The sequence below is a fragment of the Giraffa tippelskirchi genome, chromosome 9 (genome assembly GCF_054371585.1).
Source record: "Giraffa tippelskirchi isolate mGirTip1 chromosome 9, T2T-mGirTip1v1.2.pri, whole genome shotgun sequence".
NCBI lineage: Eukaryota > Metazoa > Chordata > Mammalia > Artiodactyla > Giraffidae > Giraffa > Giraffa tippelskirchi.
This window is the reverse complement of record NC_137283.1, coordinates 50,361,125-50,379,413: the sequence shown is the minus strand read 5'-3', so window position 1 is coordinate 50,379,413 and position 18,289 is coordinate 50,361,125. Positions and strand designations below refer to the sequence as shown.

General features: G+C 46.2%; 1 protein-coding gene across 17 annotated transcripts in view; it reads right to left on the bottom strand.

Moving 5' to 3' along the window:
- SCAP (SREBF chaperone) overlaps window positions 1–18,289 on the bottom strand; it is a 100,369-nt gene that overhangs the window by 12,834 nt on the left and 69,246 nt on the right. For 15 of the 17 annotated variants that reach the window (XM_081525851.1, XM_081525855.1, XM_081525860.1 and 12 more), the window contains 2 exons: window positions 10,039–10,168; window positions 494–651 (listed from right to left, as the gene is read on the bottom strand). In XM_081525851.1, the coding sequence (XP_081381977.1) occupies window positions 494–651; window positions 10,039–10,168 (288 nt within the window). Of the gene's footprint in view, window positions 1–444; window positions 652–10,038; window positions 10,169–18,289 lie in introns of all 17 variants that reach the window. The other 2 variants (XM_081525863.1, XM_081525864.1) reach the window with 1 other exon arrangement.

Sequence of the window (18,289 nt, the reverse complement as noted above, 5' to 3'; positions counted from 1 at the left end):
CAGGCAGAGAGGGCAGGGTGAAAACCAGGGGCTGTGTGCGGTCCAAGCCTCAGCTAACCTCAACTAGCACTGAGGCAGCCTGCAAAGCAGCCCCAGAGAATCACTGGCAGGCTGGGACTCCTGGAGGGGACCCCTGGGCACAGCTGGCTTCTCGTCAGCTCGGCCAGCATCACACTCGCGTCTCATAAGCCCTGGACAGTGAGCCCTCGGGGCCACAAGTCAACCGGGTCTCGGTGAGCCTGTCTCAGGGTCGGCCCAGTTGACCCTGGTCTGTGCAAGGCCTGGGGACGAAGCTCAGGGCTCTCTCTGGGCTATGGACACAGGTCTCAGGGGAACACAGCTGCAGTGGACCCACTGTGCTGAGAAAGGCGAAGTGAGCTCACCCACCCTCTTAATCTCGCAGAGCTGGCCGGCTCGGTGGATTTACGCCAAGGGCCATGCCACGCCTTCGGTGCAGAGCTGGGTCGGGGAGGCCGGGCCCCAGCACGGATACCTGTCTTTCAGCACGTGGTTCCGAATCTCCTCCACCAGCTGGAACGCCCTCGACAGAGGTGAGCGGAACACATCTACTGCTAGGAGGTTCTTGTGCCAGGGAGACACGGAAGACTTCACAAATATCTGCTGGATATAAGCCACTGGGGCCCCCACGTACTGAGGAAGAGATGGGGATGGTAGAAAGGTCAGTACTCTTGCTGGGAAAATCCCCTGGACAGAGGAGCCAGGTGGGGTACAGTCCATGGGGTAGCAAAGAGTCGGACACGACTGAGCGACTAAACCACCACCAGAAAGGTCAGCTCAGCACAACAGGGAGAAACACAGCCCGTCCTGGGTAAGGACTGACTGAGCACCTAGTACAGGCAAAGCCATGCAGGGCCAACAGGACAGCCCTTCAAACATGAAGATGCCCAGGGACTTCCATGGCAGCCCAGTGGTTAAGACTCTGAGCTTCCACAGCCAGGGACTTGGGTTGGATCCCTGGTCAGGAAGTGGATCCCACATGCCACAAGTGAAGATCCCGCATACCCACAAAGATGGAAGATCCCGTGTGCCGCCGTTCAGACCTGGTGCAGCCAATTAAGTATTTAAAGAAAAAAAAAAAATCTGTTCTTCCTCCGCAAGCGGTGTGGGTTCCATCCCTGGTGAGGGAACTAAGATCCCACATGGTGCGTGGTGTGGCCAAAAAAAAAAAATCTTTTTTTAAATGAAGACATTCACAAGGGCCTTCTCCCCACTGAAGAAACCACTTTCCTACAAATTTCTCAACAGAACAGCAAACACAGGGTATAAATTGAGTCTAGCACCTGTTTTACTAAATAAAGTTTTCCTGGAACAGAGCCATGGCCACCCCATTCCACACTGTTCTGCTATCACACAACAACGAGTGGTGAGGGTTCACAACAGGCAGAGTGACCCTCAAAGCCTACACAAGACCTCTATTATCCAGCCCTTGACGCCAAATGCCTGCTGACCTGCCAAGAGGCCACAAGCTACCCAAGGGTACAGCCTATTGTGCTGACCCTGGTTTTGCCACTTGTAGGTCAGTGGATTTTGAGCTCAGCAGATCCAGTTTTAAATTTCTGCTTTCCGAAGTGTGTGGCCTTGGAAATTACTTTGATGTCTCTGGATTTCAGTTTCCTCACTGTGACATGGGGATGATTACATTCACACTGCAGCATCACTAGGACGCACGTGCACATGCACACACACACACACACACACACACACACAGCACGCTCAGAGACTAAGTGTCCATGGACGCACAAACAACAGATGTGGCGTGGCCTCTCACTGGCCTGCTCGACCCTCCTGAGAAGCAAAGTGACTCCAGGTCTCAGGACTCAAGCAGGATGGTGTGAGGATTCATACCCAGATCTCACTGAAACAACACACTTCCCTCACTAGAACCTGCCATACATCCTTAAGGGCACTTAAGTGACAAAGTGACACACACGTAACAGGCAAGGAATGACTCCCAGCGGTGGACGTGTCGAGGAGCAGCCCCAAAACAGGGACTGGACTGGCCGCGGCAGGGTTACGGCTGGGAGGAGCTGAGTGGGGGGCCACGAGGTGGGCAGGGGTAGTGAGGGGGGGTGGGAGGGGTGGTCAGGAGGCAGGAGGGGACGGACGGGGCAGCCCAGACAGCACAGGGGTGTCCTGATGGGAGTAATGGAATCACAGAGAAATGAGCTGGCCGGGATGATGCTGACTGAACTGTCTGGATTTTAACCAGGTGACAAAGAAAAGCCCCTGACTGTCTCCAAGGGAAGGGCGACCTTACAAAGCAGTGCTCCGGGGAACCCCCTAAAGTTAGGCCGTCATCCACCCGGAGACAGGGAAGGCAAGCCCGCAGCCCTGGGGTGCTGTGAGGTGCCAGCTGGAGGGACCCAGGCCTGGTCGGGGATGGGGGACACCTGTGCGGCCATCAGGAACTCTGAAGGGCAGGTGTGAGGAGGAGAGGACAGCCAACCACCACGCAATGACGCCATGCTCCAGCAGGAGCACAGGCCAAAATACTGATCACAGGTGGCAGGTTAACATCCCCTGGGCCCTGGGCACAAACCACCCCAGGCATCACCTGAGCCTCAGGGAAGTGTGCATTTATGACAGGCTCTGGGGACAGAAGCCTCACCCACTTAGCCTTCTCCATGGACTAGGCCTGGCAGATGATGTCAGGAGGTACAGAGGGACCTGCACAGAAGGGACGCCACCTGAGCTCCTCGACTCGACACACCTTGCAGCTCCACAAGGAGAGCGACACCGGGGTGATCACCCTCCAGCATCTCCGCGAGGGACACGGCACGGCACGCAGGGACAGCTGGCCCCGTAGAGCCGCCAGACCCGGGTCTGTTCCCAGCGGGCACAAGGCTGTGACCGCAGAGACCACCTCTCCTCCACCCCCACCCCGAGGCCCAAATGAAGCTTCAGTTTCCAAGCAGGACTGCTCCCTGGCCCTCCAGTCCAAACCCAGCCCCCTTTCCACCCGGGCCCAGCCAGGCCTCCATTTCGGCAGAGCAACAAAGAACGTATTCAGAACCAGAGCTCTCGTTCGGGGCTCTTGGTATGGCCCCAAGAGTTCTGCGAGCACCCTGCCCAACTCATATTTCTTCTAAGAAATGTACCATCACCTCATCACTGTTAGGGGAGAGGATCCACGGCTTTCAGGTTTCACAGAATCGGAATCCCCTCGGCCCTGCAGGCCTCTCTCTCCTTTGACCTTCCACGGGCTCTGGTAAACCCCCTGCTCGTCTGCTCTCACTCCTCAGCGGGTGAGGCGCACCAGGCAAAACCACAGAGAGGACAGCCCACGCACAGCCGGGCGCTTTGCCTGGCTGGCCCTCCATCTGCAGGCCAGCCCTCACTCGCCCTCCCGACTTCCAACTGAACTCTCCAAGCAGCTATCCCATATCCGTCCAGCTCTTTCAAGACCTTGGGTCAGTCATTTAGCACGTCTGTATCAAACTCATCGTCCAGTGTATGTGCCCTCAACTTCCCTCTTCCAAGCACCCAAACTCTCTTTCGGTGGTTTATCTAACAGGCAGGAGCCTAATTTCTGTCCTTCATTCACTGTCTCACTCACCATCTCGGTTGGGCTTCCCCCAGCAGCAGACCCTGGACACACGGTGTCCTCAGGAGGTGGTGGGAACACGGGGAGGGGAGCAGGGACAGGGCAGGGCAAGGAAGGCAGCCACTAAGGGTGGGCTGCTGAGCAAGTGACCCTTGTGGATAACGGTTTAGCTGAGTTATCCCACATAAAGGATGACAGCTGAGTTTATACACAACTCCTCTACAGTTACAGGTTAAGGGTAGCTCCTAGGGGGTGTGAATTCTCTGGCACCTCAGGGCTTCCGTGCCAGAGATCTTTGACAAATGAGATGTGGATGCTGGTGGCTGGCAGGCAGGCAGGCACGAACATGGGAGCAGAAGAGGTGGGCAGGACCTACCACTCGCTGCTGGGCCTTACCGTAATCCCTGTTTGAAACTCAAGTGAGAGACAGATGTGGAAACAGACAACACAAGGTGTCCTAAGAGGGCGATGGGGAGCACCTAAGGGCCAGTGGAGTCCAGATGCCTCTGGGAACAGAGCGAGGGGCCCTCACAGATGGGGGCTTCTAATGTGGCCCCAGTAAGCCCCACCTCCTCATGCTCATGCCCAAGCCTAACTCCCCTGGAGGGTGGGCTGGACCTGGTGACTTGCTTCTGAGAAACAGAATATAGCAAAATGATGAGCTCTTTATTTCTGAGATTGGGCTACAAAAGACTATTACTCTTAAGGCCATTATGCTAAGTGAAATAAACCAAGCACAAAAAGGCAAACACCACGTGATTCCACTGATACGAGGTGCCTAAAGGAGTCAAATTCAGAGTGTCAGAAAGCAGAAAGATGGTTATCAGCGGCTGGAGAAGGGGGACTACAGAGTTATTGTTTAACTGGTGCAGTTTCTGTTTTATCAGATGAAGCATTATAGAGATGGACGGTGGTAATGGTTGTACAATGTGAATGTATTGTATTTAATACCACTGAACTGTACGCTTAAAAACAGTTAAGAGAAGGAATTCCCTCTCTTAAGACTTGGCACTTTTGCTGCCACAATTTGTTTTAAATGGAAGGAAAAAACAGACTGACTCTTCCATAGCTCCGTTCTTACAGCCACCACTCTGGTGATGTCAGCCGTATTGTGAGACGCTCCAAAAAGGTCCATGAGGTACAGAACTGAGGGGACTTCCAGCCAACACCCAGTGAGGGACAAGAGGCCCCAGCCCACAGCCTGCAGGGGGCATGCTTCCCTCACTGTCTGACGTGAAGCAGGCTCTGAGCCAGCTGCAGCCTTCACGGACAGTGTGAGTAGGAGACCCTGAGCTAGAGGACCCAGATAAGAAAATCAAGTCTCAGAGAGATAACAAGAGTATGCCCAAGGCCACACAGCCGACAGGCAGCAGAGGCAGGATTCAAGCCCAGGGCTGCCTAACTCCCAACCTGTGAGTCCTACGTGCCGGGGTGGTTCTGAACCATGTGGGTCACAGAAGCATAGAAAGGCCCAGCACAGCAGTGCCGGAGGGGAGCTGAGGCCCTAGGGGTCTCAGTTGCCACCATCGCAGCATGAGAGCCCTGACCTGGGCTCCCCGGAAACCTCGCATTCAGGCTTAGGCCGCCACCACCCATGCCGCAGGGCTGGCCTGGAAGCCCAGGCACCCAGGCAGACCGGCAGGCAGGGCCTGGCATGAGGGTCAGGTTTCACGATGCTCCAGCCTCATAGGGCCAGGCCAGACCAGGACAGCTCAGGCTTGCTGCTGCTTAAAACACAATCCCTGGGCCTGCCTGGTGGTCCAGTGGTAAAGAATCCACCCATCCATGCAGGAGACACAGGTTTGATCCCTGGTCTGAGAAGATCCCACATGTGGTGGAACAGCTAAGCCTGTGGACCACGTCTGTTGAGCCTGTGCTCTACGCCTGGGAGCCCTAGGATGCTGAAACCCGCATGCCCTAGCTCCGCAACAAGAGAGGCCACCGCAATGAGAAGCCTGCGCACGGCAACTGGAGAAAAGCCAGCACAGCAACAAAGATACAGCACAGCCAAAAATAAGTAAAATTAAAAAAAAAATAAGCTTGTTTAAACACACACACACACATAATCTGTCCTTCACTGTCAGAGAAAGCATCCTAGAACTCCAGGCCCTTTGCCTTTACGCTGACATACCCAGGGGCCCCTGACAACATGATACAGAGCGTGCCCATCGCTCAGCTCTTCTGGAGAACGGGGCTCCTGCTCCTTGTTCCCCAGCCCTGGACAGGTGGGGGATGGCTGTGGGGGGAGGCGCAGGGGTCACGAGGGGGTTCACATTCTAGCTCCACCGCCAGCTGTGTGCCTCGGACAAGGGTCTCTACGCTCTCCAAGCCTCGGTCCCAGACTTACTGAAGGAAACGGGGACAGATCCTCAGAGCTTAGCAGATCACTGTGAGGATCAAACAGCACAACACAAGAAAGCAGCCAGTAAGGCATGCCGCCCAATGCACGTCAGCTGCATCTCGTGGTGTCATTACATCCTAAAGCTCTTACAGGCAGACTTACGATCCCTTTACAATGAACCTCTCTTCCCCTCTCTGGTCCCCTCACCCTCCTCCCAGGCACCTTCATCCCCATCTCCAAGTTTCTCTAAGACTGACCATCTTACCACCACTTTCACCATGTCGCTGCCTCTAAGGGCTCAGCTTTCCACTGCCGAGGGGATTCATTTAAACTCCAGAGCCCAGGATTTAACTTGGTCCCAACTACCTGATCCGGAGAAGGCAATGGCACCCTACTCCAGTACTCTTGCCTGGAAAATCCCATGGACGGAGGAGCCTGGTGGGCTGCAGTCCATGGGGACGCTAGGGGTCGGACACGACTGAAGCGACTTAGCAGCAGCAGGAGCAAGCACCTCCCTGGTGGTCCAGTGGTTAAGAATTCATCTGCCAATGACATGGGTTTGAACTCTGATCCAGGAAGATTCCACATGCTGCGAGGCAACTAAGCCCGTGCGCCACAACTACTGAGCCTGAAAGCCACAACTACCCAAACGTGAGCACTCCAGGGCCTGAGCTCCACAACAAGAGAAGTCACCACAACAAGAAGCCCACACACTGCACCTAGAAAGGAGCCTCCACTCAATGCAACTACAGAAAGGCCACTCACAGCAATGGAGACCCAGCGCAACCAAAAATAAAATTCTTAAAATTCTTAAAAAAGAAAACCACAACTAGATTGTTCCATACTTCTGTAAAAAAGACTAAAAACAAAAAACCACACAAAAAAAACCCATGATGGTACCGAGAACTTTAGAGCACAGAGACTCAACTTTACTGTACAGAAATTTTAAAAATACTTTAGGAGGCTGACAGATGTGAAAAGAATGACACTTGACCTCTGTAGTCTTCCTTCTAAAACTCCACAAGCTGAGACTAGTCTAGAGAGAGAGAAACAAATCCCCGCTTGAGGAACACTCTTCGAAACTGTCAAGGTCATCAAGAACAAGGCAAATCTGAGAAACTATCACCAAGGCAAAGTAAGGAAACCAGATTCCCTTAGCTTGTCCCCATGTCCTTTCTCTTTCCTGAGATCCCATCCAGGATACCATGTTCTATCTCGCTGTCCCGTCTTGTGAGGCTTCTCTTGGCTGGGACAGTTTCTTGGACTCTTTTTTTCTGATGACCTTGAGAGTCGTGAGGAGTGCTGGTCAGGACTGTGTAGACCATTCCTCACAGATCTGTCTGATGTTCTTCTCATAATCAGACTGGGATTACGGTGTTTGGTGAGGAAAACCATAGTGGTAAATAAAGCACCCTTCTCGTCACACATCAAGGTACATACCGTCAACCTGATTCACCACTGCTGATGGTGACCCTGAACACCGTGTCGAGAGCCACCTGTCAGGGTCTCCACTGGAAAGCAACTCTCTCCTCCCCTTTCCACTTGGCACTCTCTGGAAGGAAGTCACTGTGCATAGCCCACAATGAAGGAAGGGGGGTTATATTCCACCTCTCTGAGGGCAGAGCGGCTACATAAATTCAGAATTTTTTGCTCAGATTTGTCTATTCTCCTCCACTTAGTTATTCAATCACAGGGACTCAGCTTAGTATTTATTTTGTTGCAAAATGTATCTTCTTTTTCAGCACTGACCACTGGGAGCTACTGAGGCTGGCTCCTGTGTGCTGTTGACAAAAGAACCCACATCTCCATCTTCTCGTCCCAAGCACCCTGCGTCTCCTCCGGGGAAATGAGGCTCCATATGTCCCCATGATCGTTCTGCCAGGCACGCTGAAGACGTGCAATAAACGTGCTGAATATCATAGGAATGGATAAGGAGTGAAGGACATCTGCTTCTTGGTGTGAGCAGTGAACGCTTGTGCTGTGCTGCCGAGGGCCTGCACTTCCTAATCTTTCTTTGGAAACAGCCTCTCTCACTCACAGTGTGGTGATGAGGCCAACCAGCAAAGCACCTCCCTGCTCACAGGGTCTTGGGTGGGGGCAGGCAGGTAACCCCATTCAGAGCCAAGCAGGCACCCACAGGGCTGAATCTGCTGAAGCCCCCGTTAGGGAGAGGACAGTGAGCTGACCCAGAGGGGGTACAGTTGAGGAATGGACTCCTTCTGAGGCCGAATCCATGAGTCCATGAGTAAGTCCTGCTGGTGGGTGAGCTCTATGACCCGAAAATGCCCTTTTCACTTCCTCTGGTTTGGGTTGAGTTTTCTGTTCCTTATAATTAAAGCAATCCTTACAAGTCCTGCATTGCTGACCTTTACTGTTACACAGTCAATCCTGGTGAGGTAACTGACCAGAGAGAGGCCTGACACCAGGTGACTGAGCCAGGGCCTGCGTCTCTTTCTCAACCTTTCAGGGGCTATGGACCCCAATAAGAAAGAGAAACCCTCAAGTAATTTTGTACCCTCACACTATCATCATCCCAGGCCAAAAGAGGACATCAAGGAAGAAGAAAGGGCTCACAAACAAGTGAACCCCTGACCTTGTATAGACCCTAACTGTACCATCAGGCCTACTGAACTCTACTAGTCACAAAACACTCACAGACTAGCCCACTGTGACCAGGAACCATCAACCCCATCATGTGCTAAAACCCCCTCAGGTTAATGGAGGACTTTCCTCGTGGTCCAGTGGTTAAGAATTTGCCTTCCAATGCAGGGGACACAGTTTCAATCCCTGGTCGAGGAACTAAGACTCCACACACTGCTGGGCAACTAAGTCCGTGCACCTCTACTAGAGGGAAGCCCGCTTGCTGCAATGAAGACCCAGTGGAGCCATAAATAAATATTTTTTTTTTTTAAGAGTAAAGGAGACAAAAGGCTTGATCCCACAGTGAGCCAAGTGTCAAGCTGAGACATGAAGCTACGAGCTGGTTTCTGCCACATCAGCTCACCCTAACCTTCGTGGTTGAGTACCACTGAGCTTGTGTTCTGCAATTCCTCCTGAAACCATGTGTAGTCATAACACACACCTACCTAACCAGATAGTCTCTACTTTAGCAACATTAGAGCAAAGTTGACATCAAGTTACCTGGCTGCTACGTTACCCGGAAAGGCAACAGGAAGGAATGTGCAATCACTGGCATAGAGAGGGTGGGAGAAGAAAAGCTCTGTGCCCTGAGCTGGGCTCTGCTCCTCAACAACAGACTCAGCAAGCCCGGCACCAACCCACGCGACCAGGGCCCAGCACACAAGGGAAGAACATGTCACCCACAGCTGGCAGGTACAAGCTGACGGGACGAGCTCATCATTTCCTGTAAGGTTTCCAAATAATGAATCCAGAGTTCCCGCCAGTTACGTTCTGCAGCCCAGACCCTCACCTGGAGAGCCCATTTCTTCCTGTTTTACTCAGCTCGTGCTCAGCTCAGAGACAGCTGGCTGAAGAGAGCACGACTCAGAAGCAGCAGTAGGCTTCAGGTCAGGAGATATGGAGTTCTAACCCAGTGCTGACCCCGTGACAACTAAACTGAGGCACACTGTCACTCTGGGCCCCAGCTTTCTCAACTGCAAAACAGGTAAACAAACAGAACCTGCACGCTTTACCTGACTGCACTGTGAGGATAAAACAGCACCTACCAGATTTGAAAAAGCTAAGTGCTCACTGCAAATATTAAATGGTGATGGGACTCGGAAGATAAAACATTCTCTGGGGATACTCAGTGGTTCCTGTAACCACCTGGGCTCAAGGAGGAGAGGTTCTGTTTGCCAGGGCACTGCCTGGCCCGAGCACCCACAGTATGGACCCAGACCCAGCCGGCCGCCGCTAGGGCAACCACAACCCCAGCTTTTCTAGGACAGTCACCTTCCTTCCATGCTGTTCAGTGTTTCCTTTCAAAAGAGGTATGTGTGACTAGATGTACCAATAAGTGTAAGCTAAATATTTTCAGTGCCTTTATGAAGTGGTTCAAGTGTTAAGTATTCGCCCATCAGAAGCTGACCACCCTCACTCCACACAGAACCCCTACCATGGCCAATCCGCACCCAACGCCCAGAGCGCTCCTCAGGACATGCTGAGCACCTACCCACTCTGGCTGCTCCTTGGGCTCTCCAGGCTTGTGGTCAGAGGTCAGAGGCGGGGGTGAGTAATCTTTCACAGGAGTGGTGAATTCCACGGGCCCTGTTCCTGGCAAGGGCAGCTTCAGCAGCGGGTAGCTGGGATGGACAAAAAGGAGAGAAGAGTCAGGACATGACAGCAGGTAGAATCCACACTGAGATAATCGTGACCCGGGAACCACTGAAGCTGCACTCGCCTCCTGTGCTAGGAGAACTGCACAAATATACAAAATACTAGTCATCAAACTTCAGGGCTACAAGGAAACTCAGGAGCCTCTAAATTAGAATTTTCAAGCTCCTTTTTAGTCACAGGAAACCCAATTCATAAACTACTTAATGAAATAGATTACTGGCTGAAAATTTTTAAAGATGTAATAAAGGCAAGATGCTAAACAAACTTCTGGTCACATCGGACACACGTAAGACAACAAGAAAAAACTGGGGAAGGACTTCCTCAGTGGCCTAGTAGTTAAGACTCCGTGCTTCCACTGCAGGGGGCACGGGTTCAATCCCTGGCCAGGGAAGTTCCACATGCCGGGCAGTGTGGCCAAAAAAGAAAAAAAAAAAAACCAGGGAACCAAAAATCCAGAAGCATCCTGATTCAGACTGCTGGGCAAATTGCTCCAGTTTAAAAGGACAGACCATAAAGATTGTGTATAACACATTGAGGGTATGGTTTATACTAGACCAGGCTGAATGGAAATTAATGGATCCACCACTGGTAAAGGAAAAAGCTTGGACTAATATCAAAAAGTTGGTAAATGGATGTGCTTCTGTTACTGATTTCACTTCTTTAAAACTTTTTTTTTTTTTTAGAACCTCCCTGGTGGTCCAATGATTAAGACTCTGAGCTTCCGGAGTCTGCAGTAGATGCAGGTTCGATCCCTGGTCGAGGAAGTTCTGCATGCCGCATGTGGGCAAAAAAAAGAAATTTTAAACTGAGAATTAAGTTTTATGTAATACAACACACAAATCTTAAGCATACAGTGAGTGCAATGAATATTTACACATGCATATACCTGTGCAGTCACTATGTAGATCAAGCTACAAAATAATTTTTAGAACCTCGGAAGGTGGCCTTGTGCGCTAGTGAAGGGCATCGTCTACCACAAACCACCATCAGAATTGCTATAATCACAAATTAGCTCTGCTTGTTTCTTTTGGCATATAACTGAAATCATCCATTCCACTGTGTACTCCTTTGTGATTGGCTGTTTCAACTTACATCTACCGGATTCATCCACACTGGTGCATGTAGTTTCATTTATATGCACTGTTTCATGCATACGCACTATTCCACCAAATGAACATATTACGGTGCATTTATCTATTCTAGTGTTGAGGAGGAACATTTGGCTGTTTCCAGCTGAAACTATTAAGAAGAGAAATTATGGAAATTTTTATGTATACACTCATTCTTACGTAAGCACTCATTTCTGTAAGGTATATCCCTTGAACGAAATGGCTGGGTTGTGGAGCATACACGTTTAGCTTTGTGGATAACACCAGTTTTCCAAAGTACTTATTTGAATTTATGTTCCTGCTGCCAGCGTGACAGGAGTTTCAACTGCTCCACCTCTTGATCTTGTCAGTCCAGTTAGTTGGAACCATTTAGAAGAGGAGGTGCTGGTATAGTTCCGTGGTTTCAATATACAGCAAACACTGTATGCTTATCTTTCATATGCTTCTTGGCCACTTGGATAATTTCCACATATTTCCAATTTTCCTTCTCTTCCTGATTTTTAGTTTCATTTCACTGTCATTGGAAAAGATCCTCTGTATGATTTCAGCCTTTCTAAATTTATTGAGACTTGTGATCTAACACAGGGTATGGCCTGGAGAATATCCTATGTTCACTCGGGAAGAATGTACTAGTCTCATTGGTTTCAGTGTTGCTCAGGTCCTCCATTCTCCTTGTTGATCTTGTCTGGTTATATCCATCACTGAAAGCAGAGTATTAAAGACTCCCACTGTCACTGGAGAACTGTGTATTTCTCTTTTCAATTCTGTCCATTTTAGGGGTCTGCTGTTAGGTGTTAAGAGGTTTATAATCATATCCTCCTGTTATACTGAAGCATATATAGTGTCAACGTATCAATGTAATCAATATATAGTGTCCTCCTTCTTTGTCTCTAATAAACTTTTTAATATTGTTTGATAATAATATAGCCATGTCAGCTCTCTTTTGGGTACCGTTTAGCATGGATATCATTTTCCATCCTTTTACTTGCAACCTCTTTTGTGTTCTAACATTCAAAGTGTACTGTATTACACTACAGTGTCTCCCCAGGTACTACAAGTGGAGAGCCTGCAGGCCACAACCACTGAGCCCACACACTCTAGAACCCGTGCACTGCACCAAGAAGAGAAGCTTGTGTGCCGCAACCCAGAGCCCAGGTGTCGCAACAAAGACCCAGAGCAGCCAAAGGCAGACAGCATGCAGACACTTTTCTTAAATGTATAAATTGTGCTGCCTTTTTTGTTGTCGTACTGGGTCTTTGTTGCTACGCACAGGCTTTCTCTAGTTGCAGCGAGCTGGGGCTACTCTTCTTTGCAATCCGCAGGCTTCTCATTGTGCTGTGGAGCACAGGCTCTAGGTCTGCGGGTCTCAGAGTTGCAGCTCACAGGCTCAGTAGCTGTGGCTTGTGGGCCTAGCTGCTCCTCGGCATGTGGGATTTTCCCACGGCATCTGTGATCTTCCCAGACCTGTGTCCCCTGCATTGGCAGGCAGATTCTTTTTTCTTTTTTTTTACTATTTTAAATATTTTATTTATAAAAATTTACCTCACATATAGAAGGAATTTTAAATAATAATTAACTAGGTAAAATGTTATAAAGATAATTTAATAATTATTTTACTAGCAATAGATCCTTGGTCCCACGTAATCCAACGGATTATACTGGTAATCCAAGGCACTTTAAGCAATAAAGTAGGAATTCTGTATATAACTGGATCTGGATTTTTCAAATGTGAGGAGAGCAACAGAATTTTCAACAGTACTTTCATACATTTTCAATGGTATTTTTTTTATTAGCAGTTATTAATCAGACGCTTAAGAAAAAAAACTTTCCAAAAAAATAATCCTTGAAAATCGTTTAAATTTAAACCCATTAACTTCATAGGGTTTCTCTTTAGTCATATATCCCTTTTAAATGTCAGACTGTCAGGCTTCCTTCCTGAAGGGAGTATAACAGTGCCTATAACAGAGAATAAAACTATTTCTAAATATTTTTAAATTGTCTGAAATATAATTTTATATAAACGGCAAGAATTAATTTGGGAATTCAAAAATTGATTGTAATTAAATTGCAAATTATAGTATTACATTGAATACACTTCATGTTTTTGGCCTATAATAAGAAAGATACAGGTTGCTGTACATCAGGAAGTCAAAAAAAAATCAATATAAATTAAGTTGAAGCTTGAGAGGTTAGCTCTGTTCAGAATCAGTGTTGATTTAAAAATCAATGCAAGTTTAAACAAACATGCTTTGCTTTACCAACATAACGTGCATAACATTAAGACAGAGTAAAGAATGCATTAAAAAAAAAACAAAAAGGAGCTTCCAGCCTGTGTGTGGACATGAAGGGGTGTGCACAGAAACACAGATGTGGACAGGCAGATTTTTAACCATGAAAAACCAGGGAAGTCTAGATTCTTTTAAAAATCAAATCGTCTTTTAGAAGGAGAGTTTGATCCACTTAATGTGGATATTAATAATTATTAATATTAATATATAATATAAATATATAATATATAAAATTATATTATATATGTATAATGCATATGATATATATTTATAATATACAAATAATATTTAATATATAAAAATATGAATATATCTATAATATATAAATATAGTAAAATATATAAAATAAATATATATTATATATAATATATATTGTATATATAATACATAACATATAGTGTATTATATATTATATATAGTAACACATTACAATATATACACTATATTATATATTATATATAATAATGGAGTAAGTCAAGGCTGTATATTGTCACCCTGCTTATTTAACTTATATGCAGAGTACATCATGAGAAACGCTGGGCTGGAAGGAACACAAGCTGGAATCAAGATTGCCGGGAGAAATATCAATAACCTCAGATATGCAGATGACACCACCCTTATGGCAGAAAGTGAAGAAGAACTAAAGAGCCTCTTGATGAAAGTGAAAGAGGAGAGTGAAAAAGTTGGCTTAAAGCTCAACGTTCAGAAAACTAAGATCATGGCATCTGGTCCCATCACTTCATGGCAAATAGATGGGGAAACAGTGGAAACAGTGTCAGACTTTATTTTTTTGGGCTCCAAAATCACTGCTGATGGTGATTGCAGCCATGAAATTAAAAGATGCTTATTCCTTGGAAGGAAGGTTATGGCCAACCTAGGAATTTAACTCAGATGACCATTATATCTACTACTGTGGGCAAGAATCCCTTAGAAGAAATGGAGTAGCCATCATGGTCAACAAAAGAGTCCGAAATGCAGTACTTGGATGCAATCTCAAAAATGACAGAATGATCTCTGTTCGTTTCCAAGGCAAACCATTCAATATCACGGTAATCCAAGTCTATGCCCCAACCAGTAATGCCGAAGAAGCTGAAGTTGAACGATTCTATGAAGACCTACAAGACCTTTTAGAACTAACACCCAAAAAAGATGTCCTTTTCATTATAGGGGACTGGAATGCAAAAAGAGGAAGTCAAGAAACACCTGGCGTAACAGGCAAGTTTGGCCTTGGAGTACAGAATGAAGCAGGGCAAAGGCTAATAGAGTTTTGCCACGAGAACGCACTGGTAATAGCAAACACCCTATTCCAACAACATAAGAGAAGACTCTACACGTGGACATCACCAGATGGTCAACACCGAAATCAGGTTGATTATATCCTTTGCAGCCAAAGATGGAGAAGCTCTATACAGTCAGCAAAAACGAGACCGGGAGCAGACTGTGGCTCGGATCATGAACTGCTTATTGCCAAATTCAGACTTAAATTGAAGAAAGTAGGGAAAACCACTAGACCATTCAGGTATGACCTAGATCAAATCCCTTATGAGTATACCGTGGAAGTGACAAATAGATTTAAGGGACTAGATCTGATAGACAGAGTGCCCGATGAACTATGGACAGAGGTTCGTGACACTGTACAGGAGACAGGGATCAAGAAAATCCCCAGGGAAAAGAAATGCAAAAAAGCAAAATGGCTGTCTGAGGAGGCCTTACAGATAGCTGGGAAGAGAAGAGAAGCGAAAAGCAAAGGAGAAAAGGAAAGATATTCCCATCTGAATGCAGAGTTCCAAAGAATAGCAAGGAGAGATAAGAAAGCCTTCCTCAGCGATCAGTGCAAAGAAATAGAGGAAAACAACAGATTGGGAAAGACTAGAGATCTCTTCAAGAAAATTAGAGATACCAAAGGAACATTTCATGCAAAGATGGGCTCGATAAAGGACAGAAATGGTATGGACCTAACAGAAGCAGAAGATATTAAGAAGAGGTGGCAAGAATACACAGAAGAACTGTACAAAAAAGATCTTCACGACCCAGATAATCATGATGATGTGATCACTCACCTAGAGCCAGACATCCTGGAATGTGAAGTCAAGTGGGCCTTAGAAAGCATCACTACGAACAAAGCTAGTGGAGGTGATGGAATTCCAGTTGATCTATTTCAAATCCTCAAAGGTGATGCTGTGAAAGTGCTGCACTCGATATGCCAGCACTCGATAAATCTGGAAAAATCAGCAGTGGCCACAGGACTGGAAGAGGTCAGTCTTCGTTCCAATCCCAAAGAAAGGCAATGCCAAAGAATGCTCAAACTACCGCACAATTGCACTCATCTCACATGCTAGTAAAGTAATGCTCAAAATTCTCCAAGCCAGGCTTCAGCAATACGTGAACCGTGAACTTCCAGATGTTCAAGCTGGTTTTAGAAAAGGCAGAGGAACCAGAGATCAAATTGCCAATATCTGCTGGATCATCGAAAAAGCAAGAGAGTTCCAGAAAAACATCTATTTCTGCTTTATTGCCTATGCCAAAGCCTTTGACTGTGTGCATCACAATAAACTGTGGCAAATTCTGAAAGAGATGGGAATACCAAACCATCTGACCTGTCTCTTGAGAAACCTGTGTGCAGGTCAGGAAGCAACAGTTAGAACTGGACATGGAACAACAGACTGGTTCCAAATAGGAAAAGGGGTACGTCAAGGCTGTATATTGTCACCCTGCTTATTTAACTTATATGCAGAGTACATCATGAGAAACGCTGGGCTGAAAGAAACACAAGCTGGAATCAAGATTTCCGGGAGAAATATCAATAACCTCAGATATGTGGATGACACCACCCATATGGCACAAAGTGAAGAAGAACTAAAGAGCCTCTTGATGAAAGTGAAAGAGGAGAGTGAAAAAGTTGGCTTAAAGCTCAACGTTCAGAAAACTAAGATCATGGCATCTGGTCCCATCACTTCATGGCAAATAGATGGGGAAACAGTGGAAACAGTGTCAGACTTTATTTTTTGGGGCTCCAAAATCACTGCTGATGGTGATTGCAGCCATGAAATTAAAAGATGCTTACTCCTTCGAAGGAAGGTTATGGCCAACCTAGATAGCATATTTAAAAGCAGAGACATTACTTTGCCAACAAAAGTCCGTCTAGTCAAGGCTATGGTTTTTCCAGTGGTCATGTATGGATGTGAGAGATGGACGGTGAAGAAAGCTGAGCGCCGAAGAATTGATGCTTTTGAACTGTGGTGTTGGAGAAGACTCTTGAGAGTCCCTTGGACTGCAAGGAGATCCAATCAATCCATCCTAAAAGAGATCAATCCTGGGTGTTCATTGGAAGGTCTGATGTTGAAGCTGAAACTCCAATACTTTGGCCACCTCATGCGAAGGGTTGACTCATTGGAAAAGACCCTAATGCTGGGAAGGATTGGGGGTGGGAGGAGAAGGGGACGACAGAGGATGAGATGGTTGGATGGCATCACTGACTCGATGCACATGGGTATGGGTGGACTCCGGGAGTTGGTGATGGACAGGGAGGCCTGGCGTGCTGCAATTCATGGGGTCGCAAAGAGTCGGACACAACTGAGCAACTGAACTGACTGATATATAATATATATATTATAGATAATATATTTATATTATAATATATAATTGTATATAATATGTATAATATATAATTATATAATATATAATATATATCATATATTTCATTGTATGTAATATAATATATATAATATATATTACATATAATATACATATTATATAATAATATATAATATATGAGATTACATATAATATATATAACATACATGTACATTATATATATTATACATGTTATATATATTATATTGTTTGTTATATATAACACACATATATTATATATCATATATTATATATACCATATATAGTATATTATATATAATATACATTTATATATGTATATAGATATACATATATGTATATTATATATTATATGTAACATATATTATATAATACACATATATTATATATAATGTACATAATATATAATACATAGTCTATATTATATATAATATATGCTATATATTATATATATGTATTGTAATATATAGTATATAATTATATATTATATATAATTATACATTATATATAATATATTAATATTTAATGTGACTACTGACAGGGAAGGATTTACTTATGCCATTCAGCTATTTGTTTTCTGTTTGTCAAATGATTTTTGCTCGTCAATTCCTCCTTTGCTTTTTTTTTTTTTTTTAAACATGCAGGGGGTTGATTTTTTGTAGTGTGCCACTTTGACTGACTTCTACTTTCCTGTTCTATATATCTTAGAAGTTATTTTCTTAGTGGTTACCTTGAAAGTACAAGTCACTCAGTCATGTCCGACTCTTTGCAACCCCATGGATTTACAGTCCATGGAATTCTCCAGGCCAGAATACTGGAGTGGGTAGCCTTTCCCTTCTCCAGGGATCAAACCCAGGTCTCCCACATTGCAGATGGATTCTTTACCAGCTGGGCTACAACGGAAGCCTGTGGTTACCTTGGGAGTTCTATTATTAACAACTTATAGGACTTCCCTGGTGGCTCAGTGGTTATTAAGAATCCACCGCTAATGCAAGGGACACGAGTTCAATCCTTGGTCCAGGAAGATTCCACATGCGGCAGGAAACTACTGAGCCCACACTCTGGAGTCAGTAAGCTG